The 23602-nt window shown below is 40.5% G+C and overlaps 1 protein-coding gene across 5 annotated transcripts in view; it reads left to right on the plus strand.

Annotated features, from left to right (window-relative positions):
- The window catches only part of LOC149246828 (Pseudouridine synthase family protein), a 362779-nt gene that overhangs the window by 301917 nt on the left and 37260 nt on the right, over positions 1-23602 (plus strand). For 3 of the 5 annotated variants that reach the window (XR_016266560.1, XM_089458031.1, XM_089458030.1), the window contains exon 13: positions 19426-19549. Coding sequence is in view for 4 of the 5 variants with exons in the window: in XM_089458031.1 (XP_089314157.1) it covers positions 19426-19549 (124 nt within the window). In the remaining variant the exon portion in view is untranslated. The remainder of the gene's footprint in view (positions 1-19425; positions 19550-23602) is intronic. The other 2 variants (XM_089458033.1, XM_089458032.1) reach the window with 1 other exon arrangement.

The following is a 23602-nucleotide window of genomic DNA, read 5'->3' on the forward strand; positions in this document are numbered from 1 at the left end:
TTGAGTTTAAGAGAGTGTAAGAGAATTTTTTATGACATGCTTTAATGAGTGTAAGAGAGTGTAAGAGTATTAATGAGAGTGTAAGAGGAATATGCCATGCCAATAATGAAAGTGTAAGAGAATATTATTAAGAGCCAGGATTGAGTGTCTTGAAATTCGTTTTAATAATAATAATAATATCATAAAGAGGATAATGATAATATTGATGATAAAATATTAAGTTGAGATTGAACTATTAGGATTTATTAATGATAAGAAGTGATTTTTCGTCAACAATACTTGATTACCAATTGATACAAGGAGATTTACTATCTTGATGCTTTCTAATTTTAGACTTTCTATTTTTAGATTTTCTATTTTTAGAAATTCTATTTTCAGAAATTCTATTTTTAGACTTTCTATTTTTAGAAATTCATCCTTGAGCTGCCAATTTTCAACATTTTGGCTTTCCAGTCACCAAAATTTGAGGCTCCATCCAATCTATCTTGTTCTCTCAACCCTGTTAAGGCCTGCTTACAAACCCTCAAAAATATAGCAAAACCCAAATAAATTAAAGAACTCGAACTGAGTTTTAAACCCATGACTTTTCTCTTCTTGTTCTTGTGCGGAGCCTTCTTTTGCCCTCTATCTGCTCGGATGCCATGTGAAATTTTTAATATTGTTGTAGTTACTGGTTATTATTAGCCTATCTAAAAATATTATTTGCCTTCTGCTATTTATATGCGACAAATACTAAATAAAACACTACTGCAACTTCACAGAAAATTAAATCACAGGAAATGAGAAAATACTACGCACACACAAAATAATGAACACCGATATTTTTGGAGAAATGTGCCTGGAAAAATCCCAAAGGGAAAACCAATGCAACAAATGAGGATTTTATTATTCTCTTTTAGCAAAACTTGTGATTTAAATTTTATATCTGCTTGCCATAAACTGGCAAAGCTTTAGTAATTTTTTTTCTCTAGCTACTAGAATATATAAATACCTGGAAGGAACTTGGCCTCCCTCAGCGAGATAACTTGACACTCTTGAGATAATTCTACCTCCTTTTGCAAGTGCGTACAACCTCACACGTGTTACATTGGTCGAAGGAAATTTGACCTCACGGCCTTTGGCAAACTCAGCCTCCTCCTACAACAAAACACGACTTGATCTCTTGACCTTCCTTGGAAGAAATTGTGCTAAAAAACTGCCTCTTTCTCCCACAGTGCAAATACAAACTCAGCCTCCAGAAACCCTTGTGCACTAGAAAAATCTTGACCTCCTGCAGACAAATCGAAATAGCAATTTTTCTCCCTTTGGATCTCAAAAACTCGAAGAAACGGATGAAGAAATTCTCTCAGGAAATTTTCTACTCAATCACCACTGATTCCTCGCTGCTTGGTGTCCTCCAAGCTATCACCGCGACCTTGCTATCACCACAAATCTGTGTCTCGAATGTGTTCTCCAAATGCCCATCGATCTCCTCTTATAATCTCTCGTTGAACAATCAACGACCACAATCTAACTCTAATCGATGGCTAAGATCATCTTGACCCCATCACATGACTTTTCGAGAAGTCGCTAGAGGAAAATTGATTTACCTGAATTAATCTCGATTAATTAAGCCATTTCCTTGAGTTAGACTTAGGAAAATTAATAGACTGGCTAATTAATTCTAATCAAGATAATTTTCCTTAGAAATTTTTTTCTGGATATTGGAGAAAATTAATTCACTGTGTTCCTTAGCCTCATGGACACCATCTGAGACTCGAACACTTGTTCGAGCTACATAAACTAACAATGAGTTGATGGTTAAATATTAAGTAAGAAATTTGTTTACCCTTCACAACAACAAGGACTAGTCTCCAATAGCAAAAATCCACAAAGATCGCATCACCAGAAGAGTAGTGAGGTACAAGAGCTTGGCCGAAATCTTCTAAGAGTATGAAATTGTCCACAAGTGATGATGAAATTAAATGTGAAGTGACCTTTTATTTATATGACGTCTACCTCACCTAATTTTAGCTAAGAAGCACCTAAAACAAGTTTGATAATGAGTAAACACAAGAAACCTTGGGTTACAAGCCAACCCACTAGCTCAACATGAAATTATGCCAAAATAGACCCACATGTGTGAGCCATAAAATTATAAAAGGATGACTCGATGCCATTTCTGGACTCCAAATGGTATATGATGGTGAATAGAAGGTTGAAGGTGTCTCTAAAGATCGTGACCATTCATCATGTGAGGAGTAGCCCTCAAAGGCAACATCAAAGCAGCTCCAAAGGTCCTAAATCAATTTGGGGTGCCCCCACATCATCTCCTTGGGTCTCAATGGTCAATTTAGTGCCTTTTTTCTCTAGCGGTAGGGCTCCATCAGGTGCAACAAGCCCTCCTTAGTCATCTCGTGGAAGACCATCCTTATTTGGGCTTTGAATCATGGCCTGCCCATTCGGTAGTGTCAAGGCTAGCCTGGGGACATGCTGTGTCTAGTGGTGCAATCATCAAGAATCCTTTGTGTTGGGAAAAAGAAGATCAATGTTTTGGGTCTCGGTTGTACTATGGGATGTGCATTAGCTTTTCAAGTCATCATACTGCCCAACGCTACTGTGTAAGTGGGAAATGCTGCATCTGCTAAGTCATTAACCTCTTTGCAAGACCTGGGTACCTATGGAGTGGATGCTCACAAGGCTTGTGTTGTTGTGCACCTCATGGCAAGACCAACTTAAACTCAAGTGAAAGAAACCATTCATTAGAGACTAAGATAATATAAGCATCTAAGTGGACCAAAGTTGTATGTTAAGGGTATACTAATATTTCAAAGTTCAAACTAGGATCACCTTCCAATATTTAACTAGACCAAGTCCTGTAGAAGTGTTCCCTAACTGGGTAGGGGTGTGTAATATTCCTAACCCAGAATATTCCTCAAACCCCAGCAAAAACTCCAACGAAATATATGCAAATGATATAATAACCCAGAAGTGATAAAATAATAGTGGAACAACATCTAATAATGTAAACTAGAAATATAAGCAGATACACAAGAAATGCAGCGAGAAATGCTAAGCCATTTTATTATACTGAGCAATATAATGAGTACATGAGGTGATTAGATAGATGACATCTCGACTTGCACAAGGCAAGTGAAGAAATACTCTCAAAATGACAAGAATGGCCTCTCTGCGTGGATGCTGCGGCTGTGCTGCTGTTGCTGCTGCTAAGAAACAAATGATGATTTGGGGCTGCTCCCTTCCTCAGAAAAAGCTGAAACTCTGGATTCGGGCTCTACTCAAGAAACCTAGAAAAACCTAGAAAGCTTTCTTGGAATGGCTGAACTCCCGGAAAACACCCTCTTGGGGTTCTGCGCAGTTCCTCATTGCCCTGTGCTGCCACTGAAGAAAACCCTCTAAACTCTGCCTGAAACCCAGCCAAAAATCCTCCAATGAGACGAGCTGGACCCCTGTTCAATCTCCCAGCTTAAAGCCACCTGCAAAACCCCAATCCAACACTACAACCAAAAAGAACTGTGTCCCTCTCCAAGTACTTCGCAGTCCTCCAAAAATGCTGATGAAACTGCTGCTGAAATGCTGATAAAACTACTACTGAGATATCGATGGAAATATCTTGCCCGAGTAGGCACTCGAAGCCCCCCGGGGCTAAGGGTGAGATCTCCGAACGGAGACACTCAATGCACTAAATAGTGCTGCAAACCAGCTAAACAACCAACGTGCTCAGAAGTCGAAACGACTAGCTCCAAGTGCACATAACTGAATGATCCAAAATGAGGGGGCTCCTCTCTATTTTATAGCCTCTGCCTCTCACAATCCTTAGGCTCACCTCCTCCTGCGTGCTTCTCCTCTTGCCACGTGTTCTTCCCTCCTGCGCAGTCTCTCCATGTGTCTGTGTGGGCTCCATTTCTGCGTCCCCCTTTGGCCCCCTTGGCTCCCCTTTAAGTCACAATGTTGTGCTACCTAGGAAGTGACTTTTTATTCTAAAGTGAGTTATGTCCCCCTTCCTCACTTTTTATTTACAAATAACTATAGAAGGCAAAAATTGAATAAAATCGAATATTCCAATTAGCCATGGCTAATTACGAATATTACAGTCTCCCCTGGCAAAATGCTGCTTGTCCTCAAGTAACTGAAGTGATGGATGCTGCAAGATCTTCTCACTCTCCCAAGTGGCATCCTCATCCGGCAAATTCTTCCACCTCACCAAGAATTCCCGGACCGTCCTGCTCCGCAGCTACCTCTCCCTGGTATCAATGATAGCCTCCAGCTGCAATACCAAATGCCCCTCGTCAGGTAGCTCATCTGTCACTGTCACCTGCTGCCCCAATGCCTTCTTTAAGCATGATACATGAAAAATCTTATGAATCTTGGTGCCTTGGGGCAGCTCCAACTCATATGCAACCTGTCCAATCCTGCGTATCACCTTGTATGGCCCATAAAAACGGGTAAAAGCGGGGCTTGAGCTTCTCATCCCCCTTCTGCTTCAGTGACGACTGTTTGTATGGCTGTAATCATAGGTAGACCATGTCCCCTACCTCGAACTGCCTCTCCACTCGACCCCTGTCAGCATACAACTTCTGCTGGTTCTGTGTTGTAGCCATGTTATCTTTGAGAGCTCGGAGGATATCCTGACTCTCTTGGATCCAAATCTTGGCTCTAGGAGCCCTACTATCACCAAACATCATGTCAACAAAAGATAAAGGATGATACCCATATAAGGCATAAAATGGTGACATACCAATGGACATGTGATGTGAAGTATTGTAGCAGTACTCCCCCAGATGCAACCACCTCAACCATGCTCGCTGCTGCCCACTGACATAGTTATGCAAGTAGCCCTCTAGCCACTTGTTAACTATCTCTGTCTGTCCATCCATCTGTGGGTGATAACTGGTACTCGGTGTCAACTCCGTCCCCACCAACTGGAAAATCTCCTGCCAAAACCCGCCCATGAAACGGTTGTCCCTATCGCTGACGATGGTCTTAGGAAGACCATGTAGCCTGAAGATCTCTATGAAGAACAACTTGGCCACCTGTGCTGTTGTATAGTGTGCAGATATGGCAAAAAAATGTGCGTACTTTGTCAGTCGATCAACGACGACAAAGATATAATCCTTGCCCTGTACCATGGGCAACCCTGTGATGAAGTCCATCGAAATACTCTCCCATCTCCCCTCTGGAATGGGAAGAGGCTGTAATAATCCCACGGAATGGCTCATCTCTCCCTTGTTTCTTTGGCAAACATCGCAGTCCCGAATGTGCTGGAGTACGTCCTCCTTGAGGCCCTTCCATGAGAACCTCTCCCTAATGGCCCTGTAGGTTTTGGTAAACCCCTAATGTCCTGCCAATGGTGAATCATGAGATGCCTGGAGTATCTTCTTCTTGAGCTGAGACCCCTCAGTCAAGAAGATCCGGTCCCTGTAATAGATGATCTCATCGACCACCTTATACCTGTCATCTGCCACTTGCCCATCCAGAACCTCACATGCAAACCTGTCCTTGGAGTACTCTACTAAAAGTTGAACCCTCCAGTCTGTATCCAAGCTCATAAGAGACAACGTGGCTGGTCTACGTGAAAGGGCATCTGCTACCACGTTGTTCTTACCCTTGACATACTCAATGTCAAAGTCATATGCTTGGATTTTGTTGATCCACTTCTGCTGCCTCTCCTGTAGCTTCTTCTGCTCCAAAAAGAACTTGAGGCTGTTGTGATCAGTCCTCGCCCTGAACCTGTTACCCACCAAATACTGCAAATACTTAGCCAATGCATGCATGATGGCCGACATCTCCTTGTCGTATATGGAATACAACCTCTCATGCGGAAGGAGCTTCCGACTCTCAAAGGCTATAGGGTGATCTCCCTCCATCAATACTGCGCCGATCCCCTCTCCCGACGCATCACACTCCAAAACAAATGGCTGCGTAAAATCTGGCAACGCAAGCACTGGGCAGTTGCTCATAACCTCCTTGAGCCTGTCAAAGGCTCGCTGCGCTGTATCCGACCAACTGAATGCCCCTTTCCTCGTCAAATCTGTCAGGGGTGCAGCAAGATGTGAGAAACCCTTGACGAACTTCCGGTAGTAAGTACAAATGCCAATGAATCCTCGAAGTTCCGTCACATTTCTTGGCTCTGGCCATTCTCTGATGGCCCTGATCTTCTCCTCGTGGACCCTCACTCCGTCCACTCCTATGATGTGTCCTAGATACAATGTCTCCGTCAACCCAAACTCACACTTGGAGAGTTTGGCATAGAACTGCTGCTCCTCTAAGATACGCAATACCGTCTCAATGTTCTGGAGATGCTCCTCCCAAGTCCTGCTGTAAATGAGAATGCCATCAAAGAATACCAACACAAACTTCCTCAAGTGACTACGGAAGATGTGATTCATGCAGGACTGAAATGTAGCGGGGGCGTTGGTTAGCCGAAAAGGCATCACCAAGAACTCAAAGTGCTCATAGTGACACCTGAAGGCAGTCTTGGGAATGCCCTGCTCCCTCGCGCGAATCTGATGGTACCCAGATCTTAAATCAATCTTTGAGAAGAATTGTGCTTCCCTCAACTCGTCCATCAACTCATCGATCCTGGGTATGGGGTACCTGTTCTTTAGGGTCTTCTTGTTCAGGGCCCATAGTCAATGCACATCCTCAATGTACCATCCTTCTTCTTCACCAACACTACAGAAGAAGCAAAAGGACTCGTGCTCGGTCGAAAATGCCCAAGAGCCAGCAACTCTTGGATAGCCCGCTCAATCTCATCCTAATAGGCCTTGGGGTGCCTATAGGGGGTGGTGATCACAGCCTGTATGCCCTGCTCAAGCTCGATGGTGTTTTCAAACCCCCGATTTGGTGGCTGTCCTGGTGGAATCTCCCCAAACACTATGGCATACCGATCAAGGATGGACTGTATCTCTGGATGTATCGTCTGTCATGTAGTCCCTGCCTCTGATGCTCACAGCTCCACTACCCACTCTATGTCTCCTTTCCGGAAGACTGCCTCCATCCGATGAGCCGAAACAGTTTGAGGCGGATATGTGTGCCGTCCGCATATCTTCTCATGCCTCCCTGTCTTCTCATCATTCCACTCCATCTCTAGGGTCTTCCAATCCGTCGTGACTTTCCCTAGAGTAATAAGCCACTGAACACCCAATATCATGTTGGTGTCCGGAATATCGACCACAAAAAAGTGGTCAGTCAATGTGTAGGTGCCCATCGTCACTGAAAGCTCTGGAACATAGCGAGCACACGTCATGGTCTGATCTCCTCGAACCAATACTGAAAACCCATCGAAGCTCTTCGTCTGAATACCTCTCTGCTCAACCATCTGGGCATTGATGAAGTTGTGGGTTGCCCCACTGCCCACCAAAACTGATACTCGCTGGCCACGTACTATCCCCCGTATGTGTAGCGTCAGATACTTGGGAACTCCTCGCAATGCTGCAAGGGCCCCTCTGGTAGGTGCAAAAGATGCACCACCTGCTGCTGGCAGTGGAGGTGGCAAAGGTCCCTGTATGGCATGGCTATCTCCTGCCTCCACATCATCCTCATCATCCTCTTCTCCACTGCTCTCGGAGAAGACCTCAATAAAATGTGCTTTGCTAGCAGCACATCTATGTCTCGCCCATGGCTCCTGACATGTGAAGCACAACCGCTTCTTCTTCAGTTCCCTCCTGGCATCGTCATCAAGCTGTACTCGTCATGGATTCCCCTTTGGAGGAGGAATCCTCACATCCTTCCCCTTAGACTGAAAAGTCTGTCTCTGGGGGTAAGGTGTCTGGGTCCTGGGTAAGACATCTTGTAAGTCCTGGGTCCTGCTGATAGCGTCCTGGAGTGTGGCCAGTTTAGTGGATCGGACTAAACCCCGAAGTGGCTCTGCTAACCCCTCAACATACATATAGATCCTCCGTGCCATGGATAGGTCTGGCACCATCACGGAGACCCTCAAGAAATTTGCAATGTAGGTCTCTGGGCTCCTTATCTGTTTGAGCCTCGTCAGCTCCACAAAATGCTGCTCTGGATCTCTCCGATCAAATCGCTCCATCAGTCTCCTGGTAAACTCGGTATATGTCGTCATTGTGGAGTGCCCCAGTGTAACCATCCCATGGAACCACCAATCCTGGGCCTCGCCATCCAAATGCAATGTTGCCACCTTGATGGCCTCTGCCTCCGACATCTGGTTAAGTTGGAAATAAATGTCCATCTTCTCCACCCAAGACTTTGCCAAACTATTTGACGAACCATCAAACGTAGGCAAGTGGAATCTACTCGCTGCACGGTGGGTGTCACCATCATGGTAATGCCGATATCCTCTATGATGGTCACAAGGTCTACTATCCCGTTGGAGTTGAACAAAATCTCTGAATGAGAGGGCTTCCCTGAACTCCTGCCCATAGGCCTGGTACTCTGCAAAATAATCGCCCATATGTCCGGGCTCTGCTTCCTGTTGGGCTACGGCTCCCATGTCGGCTCCTAAGAAAGTGGGCATGGTAGAGCGTGTAGGGGCATGTGAGCCACCTGGTACGCAGTATCACGCTACTCTGGCAAATGGTGGGATGCACATGATCCCTCACCAACCTGGAAAACCCGTGGGCTCTCACACTGGCTAGCCTCTACTGCCGTGAATCTTTGCCCCATAACCTCAATCTGTCTCGACAGATCCTGCACTGATTTGAGGAGCATATCTGCAAATCTCTTCCCGTCTTCGTCTGCCATCTGATCCTTCTGCTCTGCATCCACCACAGGCTCCTCCTGTTCTGCATCCACCACCGGAACACAGTGTCCCTCTCTGTAGGTATTCTCCAACCTATGCTCACTGTCTCTATATTTCCTACCTCTGTAACAGATGTAGGGTTTTTTCCCTAGTGTCATAGATTGCTAGCTCCACAAGCTGCGCTAGATCTATGCTTGGTACCACTATAATATTCCTAACCCAGAATATTCCTCAAACCCCAACAAAAACTCCAACCAAATATATGCAAATGATATAATAACCCAGAAGTGATAAAATAACAGTGGAACAACATCTAATAATGTAAACCAGAAATATAAGCAGATACACGAGAAATGCTAAGCCATTTTATTATACTGAGCAATATAATGAGTACAAGAGGTGATTAGACAGATGGCACCTCGACTTGCACAAGGCAAGTGAAGAAATACTCTCAAAATGACAAGAATGGCCTCTCTGCGTGGATGCTGCGGCTATGCTGCTGCTAAGAAACAAATGATGATTTGGGGCTACTCCCCTCCTTGGAAAAAGTTGAAGCTCTAGATTTGGGTTCTACTCGAGAAACCCAGAAAAACCCAGAAATCTTTCCTGGAATGGCCGACCCCGGAAAACACCCTCTTGGGGTTCTGCGCAGTTCCTCAATGCCCTGCGCCGCCACTGAAGAAAACCCTCTAAACTCTGCTTGAAACACTGCCTTAAACCCTACCAAAAATCCTCCAATGAGATAAGAGTTGGAGCCCTGTTCAATCTCCCAGCATAAATCCACTTGCAAAACCCCAATCCAGCACTACAACCAAAAAGAACTGCGTCCCTCTCCAAGTACTGCGCAGTCCTCCAAAAATGCTGATGAAACTGCTGCTGAAATGCTGATAAAACTACTGCTGAAATACCGATGGAAATACCTTGCCCGAGCAGGCACTCGAAGTCCCCCGGGGCTAAGGGTGAGATCTTCGAATGGAGACACTCAATGCACTAAACAATGCTGCAGACCAGCTAAACAGCCAGCGTGCTCAGAAGTCGAAACGACTAGCTCCAAATGCACATAACTGAATGATCCAAAATGAGGGGGCTCCTCTCTATTTTATAGCCTCTGCCTCTCACAATCCCTAGGCTCACCTCCTCCTGCGTGATTCTCCTCTTGCCACGTGTTCTTCCCTCCTGCGCAGTCTCTCCATGTGTCTGTGTGGACTCCATTTCTGCATCCCCCTTTGGCCCCCTCGGCTCCCCTTTAAGTCACAACGTTGTGCTACCTAGGAAGTGACTTTTTATTCTAAAGTGAGTTTTGTCCCCCTTCTTCACTTTTTATTTACAAATAACTATAGAAGGCAAAAATTGAATAAAATCAAATATTCCAATTAGCCATGGCTAATTAGGAATATTATAGGGTGGCTAATAATTTACGCTATTATGTGCTTCTAGCCTTGAAGGGGAGGTGATGTTTCCAAGGTCAACCCTTCAATCAATAGGTGTTAGTGTAAATCAGTGGAAATGGAGGGGATTCATGGCCAAGTGCCATGGTCAAGGGGACTAGCTAATAGGAGTCCACATCCCAAGTGTATGGATGTAATGGAGGGAGTAGTCATGGAGGCATGAGTTACCCTGCTTAGCTTGCTTTTTTCACCCCTCTAGTGCGCCTTTTGCTTTTTCATAATTATGCCTTTTATTTTCAGTGCATAGCTCAAGGGTTAGAGCTTTCTCTTTATGATATAGTGTTTAATTTTACCCTTTAAGTTGAGGCAATTTATCACTCATCAGGGTTGGGACATGCAAGGGTTCCATTTTAATGAGGAGCATCAAGTGCTCAAGAATCGAGTGATCGCTAATGAAGAGGGTAGAGCTCATGCTAGGCTTTTGCCCATGTGCTAATTTACGTCTCGTCCATCTTTTCATTTTAACTTTCCTTTTCTTTCATTGTGGCCATATTATGCTTTTCCATTCTTTTCGCTGCATTAACCTCTAGGGAAATGTTTCATAGCCCTACTCAAGGATGTGGATAAGAGGGTGCCAAATCCCAATGAATCAATGTCAAGTTAGACCAAAAGAATGGAAATGGTTTGTAAGGGTTTTATATTGTGACATGGAAAATGTCAGGTATGGCGTAAGGAAAATGAACACGATATTTCAATCTAGGTTTTCCAAGTAGTGCCCTCCTATAACCTTAAGGCTTTAAGGGAGGTCCTAGTAAACTGGGGCTAAAGATTAATCCCTATGGTAATGATAGAGAACAAATTTACAGTCAAGATTGGTGAATCTTCAAAATCACCCGTCTATCCATTCTAAATGCCCAAAACAACAAGTATAATGTAACAAACAAAGTTCGTTTTATGCAGTAAATTTTAGAACACTTGGTACACGAAGACATCCATTGAGGATAAGAAATATATGTATTGAATAATTTATAAAGAATTGATGTGTGATGATGTTACAAATGAGGGCCCGCTTATATACCTAGGAAGGTGCTCTTTCATTGAATGGTCATGTCCTTTAGAACATGCCTCTTCATTAACTAATTACTAGTTAATTAATCATTAATTACGATCCATGTTACTTGGGAGCGGGAGCGGGAGCGACCATTTTCAGAAGCTCCCGGTTTGGGAGCGAATCCGGGAGCGATTTTTTAAATATATATATATATATATATATATATTTTTTTTTTTTTAATATTTTTTAATTTTTGATACATATATGTCAACAAAAACATGTAGAATGATGAATTAGACATAAAAAACATAAAAAAACATAGATTGATCATTGAACCATATCACATCAATCATCTAGAAATTATAATCGTCATCAACCATGTCCACAAGTTAGTAAAATACATATTACAACTGCAACATATTGAGTCTTATAAATCATGATTCATCAAATTCAATATTAAAGTTTCAACTTCAAGCTTTCAGAATTGAAAATTCAATAACATTTATCATCATTGATCACCAAAGTTGTACTTGTAAGCTAAGTTTAACCATTACAAGAAGTAATATCGAAGATATTTCTAAGTCCTAACTTCTAACTGTTAACATGATATGAAATGTTAAAAATTTATAAAATGAAACATGAATAATGAGATGAAATGAAACAACTTTAGTCTTTCACAAAGCATCATATTCATAATTCACAATCATTACCAATGAGTTATAATTGCTAAGGCCCAACTTCAAACTTCAAATTTTCATTGTCACAGTGATATAATGTATACAAAAAATATCATTATGATATGAAAGAGTCAAGAGTCAAGAGTCAAGGACTCAAAACTCAACAGTTATGAAAACTAAAGTCTAATAGAAACTAAAAAAGACAAGTAAACTGTAAATCTACATGTGGCCATTGCCACGAGAGTCTCCAGGAGTATAAGCAGGTCGTGGTGGTCTTCTAGGAGTCTCCCGCACAGACCGACGACGAGAACTAGAACCTCCACGCGAGGGTGTAGATGGAGGTGGCGACAACAAAGGAACAAGACTCGGACCTCGAGCACTGCTACTGGATGGTGGAGGTGGAGGTGGAGGTGGCATGGCTGCTGCTTCATTTTCATCCCTTACAAGTTCCTCTTCTAGTTCTTCAATATTTACAATGCCATTCTCCAAATTGTCATCCTCTGGGTGATTGTCCCAAATTTTATATGTGGGATCCTCATTAGCCCGATCACAGTAATGACTCAACAACCTCAAGTTGTAGTGCACATAAACTAAGCTTTCTGCTCGGTTTTCATTGAGTCTGTTTCTTTTCACATTATGTATATAGCTGTAGGTGCTCCAACACCTCTCTGCAGAAGAAGAATTTACAACCTGTGAAAGAACTTTTTTTGCCAATTTTGGCAAAAGTCCGTGGCCGCCATATGTTTCCCATCATGTGAGAGATTCAAATTTATCTTTGTCGTCCATTGCATGGAAGTTACCATACAAACCAGTGTCACTGAAGTATCTGCCTATTTCAAGGCGCACAGCTGCACATTCCTCCCTGTCAGGTACCAAGTTTTCTAATGCTTCCAAATATCCTTTAGTTACCTCTTGATCTAAATGGGGTTTGGTCCTAACCCCACCCCCTGCTGCAGGTTGGCCCAACCAAGATGTAGAGTAGTATTTTGGCATAACGATATACGCCAAGCAATGTAGTGGAAGGTTAAGCCTATTCCACCGTTCACACACACAATCATGAATCAGTTTGTACAAGTTGGGATCTCTATTATGAACAATGTCTTTTATTTCCCCCAACATGGTATCCATTTGCTCATACACCTCGCCAATCACTGGTTTGTCTGTATCTGCAAACCGAATCATGTGATAAATTGGCTTGGTGAAATCCAATACCTGCCTCACACTTGTCCAGAACTGCCCATCAAGAGCGGCCTCCTCCACCATTTCAAAACCTGCCATGTTAGCTAGATTTGTAGCCCTTTCCTTTAACACCTGCCAATGTGGACTTGATACCATGCTAGCTAATGCCTCTCTTACCTTCAAAAGGCGCCTGAAGGTGAGGTAATAGCTACCAAATCTAGTCCTCGCAATCTTCAACAACTCCAATCTCGAGTGACTGCGGAAAAGGCCATGGGTATTGCTATGATTTGTAATAAATTTTATCATTTGTTTGCCTTTCTTGTACAAATTACCAATCCATTGGTATTGTTCATTTTTGTTTTTGACAATATCATGCAACGGAAGGTTCAATGTGTGAACCAAACATCCAGACCAAAATATGTTCGGGTATTTATCCTCAATAATTGCTCCCGCTGCCTTACAATTAGGAGCATTATCAGTGATGACTTGGATGACATTTTATGGGCCAATACGCTCAATTGTTTCAAGTAATGCTTCTGCAATGTTGATGGCGGTCTTGAACTTGTCTGAGTAATCATGTGCAGCTAGAAAGATGGGACTACTAACAGACACAGCAAGAACACTTATCAATGGCTTGCCTTTTACATTTGTCCATCCATCAGATACAATGGACACCCCATGGTCAGTCCAAGAACTTGTCATTTTATTCAAAGAATGTGATATTTTTGCTTTTTCATGATCAAGGCCAACGGTTCTTGCCTTGTCATACCCAGGGCTCTTGTATCCTTTAGGGGCATCATTTATGGCAGAAACCATTTCGTGCCAATAAGGTGAGCGTAGAACATTGAATGGTATCCCACATGCATAGAGAAACCTGCAAACTTTTGAATCCACATCATTCCTACACCCCTCATCAAGGAAATCTGATATGGTTCTACGCCTTAAAGATGATGACCCTGTGCCTCCATGTCCATATCCACTGCCTTGGGAGGATGCTGAAGGAGTTCTTTGTGATTGTGAGCTTGGTTCAAAGAAACCCCTTGATTTTTTTGTTCTGTATTGGGCTTCCTCCTCTTCCCTTATGTATTTGGCTCTATCTGCTGTTGACATCGCTGTACAAGTTTTGATTCCTATTTGTCTCTCTCCATCCCATGGCCTTTTCCCGCAGAGGTGTCTTCTAGCACAGGTGTATGAACCTGTGTAATCAGTGTTGCAATGGGGGCAATGAAATTTAGTGGTTCCACCCCCTCTCCCTGTTTCAGCCCTGTGAACCTATTTCCACAATGGAGTTTGGTCTTGTTTAGTTTTTTGAGGGTCATGTTCACCCTCCTCCAGCTCCTCCTCACTGGGGTTTTCACCCATTTGACTTTCTCCGGCTTCTTCATCCCCCTCTTCAGTTTGGGGCCCCCTTCGTTTCCTACTCTCCAGCACCATAATAACCATAAAAGGGACCAAGAAGAGGAAAATGCCAATAAATATAGCCAGGTCCATGGTGTTTGATGTTTGTAGGGTTTTGATTCTTGAATCTGCAAATTAATTTAATTTATTGGGATTAATTAATTTAATTTATTAATTTAATTTAAATACATGATCTTTAAACTCAAACAGCGAAATTAAATTAACTAAATTAACTACCTAACCAACTAAACTAACTAAATTACTAAGTTACTTACCTCTGCAGGCTTGCTCCTCACTCCTTGGCACTTGCTCCTCGCTCCTCAGCACTTGCTCCTCGCTCCTTTGCTCTTGCTCTAGCTCCAAACTCAAGCTCAATGAAGTTAGAATGAATTTTTTTTGGCCCATTGGGCTTATAAAACCAAAAAAAATTTCTAATTTTTTTATTTATTTTCGGGTTTGGCGGATTTTTTTTCCGCCGAACCGCTCCCGGCCCGGCTCGAATCGCTCCGGGAGCGCCGGAGCGATCGCTCCCTATGTCGCTCCCTAACAGACCAGGGAGCGCAAATTTTTTTAAGGGAGCGCGCTCCCGAAAATCGCTCTCGTCTGGGAGCAATTTTGGGAGCGCGCTCCCGAGCCGCTCCCGCCCGGAGCACGATTCGGGAGCGGGTTCGAGGGGGGGGGGGGGGGCGCTCCCCTGCAACATGGATTACGATTATTATTGTTTACATTAATTTTATAATTTTTATATAAATTATATTCATAACAATGCGTTCCTCTTCAAAAAGCTTTGTCCTCAAGCTTATTGCTGACAAGGCATTGTTGATCAGTGGTTGTCATTGATGTCAACTCTAGCCGCACTAGGGGTTACCCCGATCTTGCATGGGAATTTTGACTTGACAACTTACTCTATTCTGACTCAAGGGTCTTCTAGATGTATTCTACTCGTCAAGATGTTTCCGTTGATATATGGCACGCCAAGTAATTCTTCACAGTTTGAGAGATATTCATGTTTGAAGTTAGTAACCCCAGTTAGTGGGCTAAAACCCTATGGCACTCATAATTGGTTGTGGTAATTAAATAGTCAATAATTAATTAAAAAAATCTCCTAAATTCCCTCCAACATTCACTTGTTGAGGACCCTCTTGACTCAAGACATTCATATAAATAATGACACTCATATCCTCCTCTCGAAGGGATTTTGTGGCTTCAAACAGGTCATCGTGGCATTTTCACTATAACTTTTTTTTCTATGAAGCTTTAGACGTTGAAATTAAAACCCATTTGAGCCGAAATCGTGATGAACCTCGTGATCGAATTTTAGATCTTGGTTCGCTATATTTTCGGAGATATGATCTGAGGAAGTTAGGGTTTTTGCACTCTCCCGAATTCCATGTCAAACAGGTGACGTTGGGAAAATTGTCATAACTTTCTCTCTGAGCATTGGATTTAAATTTCGTAAATAGCCACAGAAAGAGGACGGACTGTAGTTTGTTGAGTAGCGTTTTCAGGGCCGAAGTTTGCAACAGTGACACATGGCACTTCGTACAAGTTCACTCTATTGAACTAGTCATAATCAGGTTATCGTGGGAGATTGGGCATAACTCTTTCTTGAAGAATCCAATCTTGATCAGCCCTGTGGGGTTGGAAAGAGGACTTAGAGGGCTAACACAGGATGAAGTTTCAGACCATGTAGATCCAAAATTACATAGATACAACAGATTCAATATCGAGATCCTAGAAGGAAAGAAAAAGCATGCATTCAAGTATCATTGCAGTAAGGACCACACATCAACAGTCAAGGGTATGTCTCCTACAAGAAGGTATGTATGATTAGTGTTTATATTTTATTTTTTAGTATCATTTGTGACATATGTTTTTGCAGGACAACGTAAGTATATGGAGTGTCTCGGTTATATTTCTATGTCTCTATATGTCACAATTAGTTTTTCGGATGTCCTATTCCTGATAATACACATTTTATGCTACATATTCTTGATGCTACACCAAGTTTGCTAAATCTATATGATGTTGTAAGTTCATGTTACTTGTCTTGTCATAGTTGATAGAATGGTTTCTGTTGTTGTACTTAGAACTTGGTCCATTCCAAGTTTAGGGTCCGTCATCAGTTTCTATAGTATATATCTTTAGGTCAGTTTTGGATATTGTCTTGCATATAGTCCAGGGCCATATCAAGAGTGGGAGTCCTTGTCTACTACTACAACAAGTCAACAACAAAAGTGACAGGCACACTTCAGGTACACATTGTAATTTTAATTTGTATTTATTCATTATTATGCACTTACATGTGTTTTGCAAGAAGAGGTAAGTTGAAGGGTATTTTGTTTTGTTTTGGGGTTGGTTTTGCCGGGCAAATTTTGCATGTAGGTAGAAGAAGATTCAAGTACAACTTCAAGCAAGAATTCAAGAGCAGAAGTATCAAATCAAAGGAAGCATTGCAGTGGGACATCCTTTGAAGACATGACAACCATCCGTATATTGTGAAGAAGTATCAAGGCCAAGAGTCATCATTGTAAATTTGGAAAAGAGTCATTTGTAAAAGAGTCATCATTGTAAAGATTGTAAAAGAGTCATTTGTAAAAGAGTCATCATTGTAAAGATTGTAAAAGAGTCATTTGTGAAAGAGTCATTCTTCCTAGAGTCGAAGAGGCAGTGTTGGGAGGTATAGGAGTCACTGCTAGGATGGTGTCATGGTTGGGTTGCAGGTCATAGAGTGATTGGGTATTTGGTCAAGTACATGAAAATCATTGTACATCTTATTGTATCTTGGATTGTTGTCCCTGGTTTGGGAATCCATAGTCTTGTCTTATTTCAGTTATTATATGGTGGTAGGGAGGTGCTAGTTAGGTGTATGAAGTCACTTACAGGTTGGGGCTTGTGAACACTTCAGGGTGGTAGGGTGGTGCTAGAGCGAGTTGTGGCTCGCTAGGGTGTTGGGGCATCCATTCAGTTGATCACTGAAGAAACCAGGGCATTGGGGCGTCCTTCCAGTGGGAGCTGGAGAAGAATGCTTTTCTAGAATTCTAAGAAGTTGTTGCTTTCATTTCAGTTGGGGCTAAAGATTAAAGAATTTATTAGAAAAGCGTTCGGTGGTTTTTGACGTGGAGGGGATTTTCCACCTAAAATTTTTGTGTCTACTGTGTTCTTTTATTTACTGTTATTACTGCATAAACATTAATAATAATTGAAGATTAACTAATGCTCTGAAAAGATTTAAAAGTGCTAATTGCTAAGGATCTCTGATTCACACCCCCTCTTAGTATTCCCAATAGGCGTGTCATCAATTTCTTTGTATCTTTCACAGTTCTTCGAGTTGTCATCTTTGTTGATACTTGATGATAGAATCCTCTGAGTGATAAACATTATTGTCAAACTGAGAAGGGATCTGACCATCCTAAATCAATGTTTTGTGACATCTTGCGATCACTGGGTATTTCAAATGACTTTTTATCATAAGATTGAATTGTGGAGACATCGACTTTCTTTGGAACATAAGTCACCTGTCTCTAGTCTAAGTGATATAGATTTGTAGATTGCCTGAGATGTCTGCTTTTTAGGATTTGGGTGTAGATAAGGAGTTCTTGTGCACTGATTTCCGCTCATCTTGTTTGTGTCAACTTCCGGATTTACTTTAAGCAGTATTGTTGTTGAGTTGGTTACAAAATCTTCATTTGGAATTTTCATTGTCTAAACTGCAACATCTGAGTGTGTTTTGTCTTCAACCTGCTTGTCTACTTCTTGAGTTGTGATATTTACTGGACCGATATTCATTCCTTTCTCTCCAACTTGAATTTCTTCATTTGAAAATTTCGATGTTTCCTTCTCAATAAGCTTTTGTACCTTGTTTTCCAATGACTTCTTGTCCTTAAGCTTCTTAATTTGTGTAATAATTTTTCACTATGTTTTTTAAGCCGAGAAACTTCTTCATTTCTGTCAGCGGTGATTTGTCAATTTCTCCTTGCAGATTTTGTAATACTTTTTTACCTTCTTGAAAAATTACTTTTGAAATATCTTGTATGTCTTCTGGGGTTACGGAATTTGGCTTATCTAAACATCCTGTAGTGTTATTTTTTTCTTTTTGTATGAAAATGTCAAAAACTTCTTTTTTGTATTTAGGATGAAAAGCCCTAGAGTTTCCATACAGGGTGACCACAAAATAATGTCTCCTTGATCACTCCATAGTGATTGAACTGAAAATTCTGATATAAATATATAATCCTCTATGTTTAATTGTAAATTGGTTATGTCATATTTTTTGTTGTCAAAACAGTGTAATTATTTTATTATATTTGACTCAAGAATCACAAATGATGGTTACAACCTCTTCTTGGTGGTTTGCCTAAATAGGCAGTGACTGGCTACGAAGGTAAACAGTCACATCTTTTGACCTTACCCTTTCATTAATTAATTTAATAATTAATTAATTATATTTATATATTTACCTATTTAATATTATTTTATCAATATTTAATTAATATATTTGTTCATAACATATGAGCTCTCAATTGCAAAATAATCAAAGTACGTGTCGAGTAGCATCCCACCTTCTCTTAAGAGGAATGTCAGATGCTGAAAGGTGCATGGCTGATACAGATGGCATATCATCATCAATAAGTGACTGTCAGGGGGCTGCTGGCAGGCTGGCTGTCAAGTGTAGGAGAAAGGTTTTCTCCTATGGGGTTGGCCATTTTGGTGGGTAACAAGGCCTTTCTAGGGTTTTCTTTCCCGGTTTACCCTATTATACTCTCTATCTAGGGGTTGCCTTTGGCACTGACATTGCCATTGGGATGTTGTAATTTCTAGTCCCGTTGACCTATTTTGGTCACTTGTGAGCATTAACAAAATTTCCTTTTTCTGTTTGTATTGGATTGAATAAATATCATGATATAACATTTTGATGTTCATTTTAAGTTTGATTTATTTAGTATCTGACATTTTTCTGGGCAACAAGTTCTTAAATATCAAGATTAGTTCTATATATCACAACCATTCTTGATTTCTCTGCAGGTGATTGATGAATTGCTTGACACCAATAAGACATTTAGGAAACCACAGTACATTATAGCATCAGAGCTACCCCTTGTTCTCAGTTCGTGTGAATTTGAAGGGCTCAGTTTCAGGTGCTCTTCTGGTAATAAACAAGTAACATAGTATTACTTTTGTGAATAATGATGTCACACTTTTGTTTATATATTGTTTCAGAGGACGAACTTGCTATTAGCTTCTGTATTAAGTTTGTGTATTACATACAACACTTAGTGCTCATTAAAGTCAATTAACAGAAATGTATATGCATCAGAAGAACTTTACCCCTAGGTGGCCTGACATGGGACTTATTTATGTTTTCTATATGTGGTTTGCAATGATAGTTTTACATTTCATTGATTCGTGTATCTTGCTAGTGGCAAAGGAATGTAATATGTTTGAGGGCAATATCTGAAAATTAGATTATTAGCTATCTTCAGACTGGATTTCTGATTTTCTTTCCAAAGCTGGTCAAGGAAAAAATGTTAAAGAGATCTTTCACTATCTGTCAGATGCCCATGAGGGAGAGTGTTGGAATTATATAGCTACAGTCGGTCTTCATACCGTTATATTTTTATTATGATATTTATATTGATCAAAATTGTATTTACAAAGTCATGTTTTTCATGACATTTAAAAGAAGAAAATTTATCATGTGTATCTTAAAAGACCTCCACAAGTGTTAGTCGGCCTCATAATTGACCAGGTTGGCTTGCCCACCTTTGGCACCTATTCGACTTTGGTAAAGGCTATATATATAAGGATCTTTTTGCTCCCTGAAGAATCAATTCCGATCACCTACAAATAAACTTGCAATTCTCTGCAATGAAAAAGAAGTAAACCTTCTACACATCTGCTCAACCTCACTCTAATTAAAAGGTGGAAATCTGAGTTTAAGGACACATTGGCAAGAAAATCGAAGTCTGGTGCAGCTACTTCATCTCTGTTGAAAGTAATCCAATCTTTGTCTCTATTGAAGGTGATCCTAAATTCGAATTCTGTCTTTCGTTGGAGTAACCTGAAGTCTGTTGATACACTACTATTGAAGGCCGGAATCTATCCATAAAAGATCCGAAGTTCCTGCAATGAATCCAAATTTACAGAGTTCTGTCTGAAGTTGATATCCGAAGTTTGTAGATCTGAAGTTTGTGAAGGAAGCAGAAAGAACGGGATTATAAGTTGAAGGACCCAAAGTTTGTTTACAATAGGCCGAATTTGTAGAAGGAATTTATACTATTTAAAGCAGTGTTGTGGGGGAGCGCCCCCCCGATCCCGCTCCCAATCCGCGCTCCAGGCAGGAGCTACTCGGGAGCGGGTTGGGAGTGCGCTCCCTAAAAAAAAAAAAACGCTTCCTGCCTTTTTGGGAGCGTTTAGCCTTTTTTGCAATTTTTTTTAGTAATGTTCCAAATGCAATTATTTTTCAAAGAAACAAATAAGTTTTGAGTGGGGCAACTTAATGATCAAGCCTATGGCCCTATATTGATATGCGATTCATGGTAATGTTAAATTCTTAAATGAAGCTTCATTTTCATCCTTTTACTTAAATTTTTAACATTACCATGAAATGACTCAGGATGTTTGAGAGTGGTTCCGACCTCATTGGATTTCATATGGAGAAAGTAGAATTTTGGATTTCATTCAAAATCAAGCAGACTTATCAGTTTTTTAGGATTTCAGGATTGCAATGTTTCCATTGAATTTTGTCATGTATTAGGGTATGGAACTCGTATTTAATCAAGAGCACCAATCCCTCTATGTACCTTGATGTTAGTGACATTGGTTGTTGAACTCCTCTATCATGACTCTCCTAAAAATGTACGCATCACTCAAACAAAATCTTGACTTGACATGCTATGCTTTTTCTATCTTATGTTAATGCTTAGAGGGTGATATTAATGACAAAGATCCCTATACAGATACAGAGGTAATGACAAAGATACCTCTGGATATTAATGCTTAGAGGGTGATATTAATGACAAAGATCCTGATTTTCCAACAAGACTAAAAACCTAGACATATCTCGTGGTGGCAAGAGGCCCAAGCATAAGCAGTAGATAATAGATTTACTTGTCTTTTCTAGTTTCTAGTAGTTTTTATAACTATTGACTCTTTCATATTTATTATGATATTTTTTTAAACAACATATGACAATTTAAGTTTGAAGTTGGCAATTATAACTCATTAGTAATGAATAATGAATATGATGCGTCATGAAAGTTGAAAGTTGTTTCATTTCATTTTATAACATTTCATTTCATGTTAGATATTATTTGTTGTAATGGTTACACTTAGCTTACAAGTACAACTTTGGTGATCAATGATGATAAATGTTATATATTGAATTCTGAAAGCTTGAAACTTTAAGATTGATGAATCAAGACTCAATATGTTGTATGTTACTATGTTACTAACTTGTGGACGTGGTTGATGAAGATTATAACTTCTAGATGATTGTTGTTATATGGTTCAATCTATGTTTTTTTTTTTTTATGTTTTTTATATCTAATTCATAATTGTACATGTTTTTGTTGGCATATATGTATCAAAATATAAAAATATAAAAATATATATATATATTATATAAAAAACGCTCCAGGATTTGCTCCCAAACTGGGAGCTTTTGAAAATGTCGCTCCCGCACCTGTTTTCGCTCCCGCTCCCAAGTAACACTGATTTAAAGTCTGCACCAACTCGAACATTAAAGGAATATCCTCTGCCATCTGAAGTCTAAATTCTGAAGTATCTTTTGAAGGATTCAAATCTTTACGATTCTGATTGTTCCTGTTGTTTAAAGGTGATATCTAGACCAAGTTCTGGAAGATGTCTAAGTCTAAGATTATAGTTATACTCGTTCTACTCCAGAGGTCTGTTTGAAGATAATCCGATGCTACAGAGATTGAGATCTGAAGTATGTGACCTGAAGTTTGTGAAAGGTGGCAGAATAAACAGAGTTCTGGTTTGTGTGGAGAGAATCAAGTTCTCTAAGTAAAGGCTGAAGTTTTGAAATCTTGTTCAAGTGAAAGAGGACCCTAGCACTTGTGGAAGGCTACATTGACTTTGATTTCTCCTGTTGATCTAAATATTTCTCCTGCTGATCTAAAGATTTCTCGAAGAAAAAGGTTGCTGGGTTTTATCCAATAGAGGGTTTTCCCAGGATAAATTGTTGTCTCTTTTCGTGCGTATTGTGATCTTGCTTTTATGGTAATTGCTTGATGAAGAAAGATTAAAAATAAGAACATAATCTTCACAAGTAATTATCTAGTTAAGGAATTTCAACATCTTCCTTGAAATTCCAACATGGTATCAGAGCTTATGGTTGAAAAGCCTTGAAGGAAGGGACAGCAAGATCAAGATCTTTCTTGGAGACTGAATCTTTATAGAAGAGACACTAATATTCTAATCTGATTTATACTAATGGCATCCTCAATGAAGTCAGAAAACAAATTACAAGGAGCTTCAAATTTTAGAGCCTGGAAGACAAGGATGGATCTTATCCTTGCAAGAAACAAAATGTTGGACATTGTGAAAGGAAAAATCACAGAACCATCAGATGATGCAGGGAAAGAAAAGTTCAAGGAAAATGACATAATTTCCATGAGCCTCATTGTGGATTCAGTCAAAGACAATCTAATTCCCTATATCTCCAACTTAGATACTTCAAAGAAGATGTATGATGCTCTCTCTAAACTGTTTACAATAAAAAACATTGGTCAAGTAGCAAGCTTAAAGAATGAGCTTCGAACTATCAAGATGACAAAAGATGATACCATGTCTTCATATTTTGTAAGAATCTCTCGTCTAAGAGATGAACTCCAAGCAATTGATGAGATCATCCTTGATAAAGAACTTGTAATTTCAACACTTTTGGGATTACCTAGATCCTGGAATGCTTTTGCAGCCGGTATAAATAGCTGGAAAGAGGCTGCATCTTTTGAAGAGTTGTGGATTGCTTGCTCTCAAGAAGAAGCCAGACTTACACTAATGCAAGGAAAACCAGAAGAAGAAGAAAATTCTATCTCTAATGCTTATACAACTCGCTTCAAGAAGAAAGGAGAAAGTAAGAAATCTGGTTCTCAAATCAAAGGCTCAAATAAAAATCAACAAAGGAAGACAGATCTATCCAAAATTCAATGTTCCCATTGTCACAAATTTGGTCATT

This window comes from Pinus tabuliformis, chromosome 7, assembly GCF_031772625.1.
Source record: "Pinus tabuliformis cultivar Carrire ecotype Pingquan chromosome 7, CPIR1, whole genome shotgun sequence".
NCBI classification, from domain to species: Eukaryota; Viridiplantae; Streptophyta; class Pinopsida; order Pinales; family Pinaceae; genus Pinus; species Pinus tabuliformis.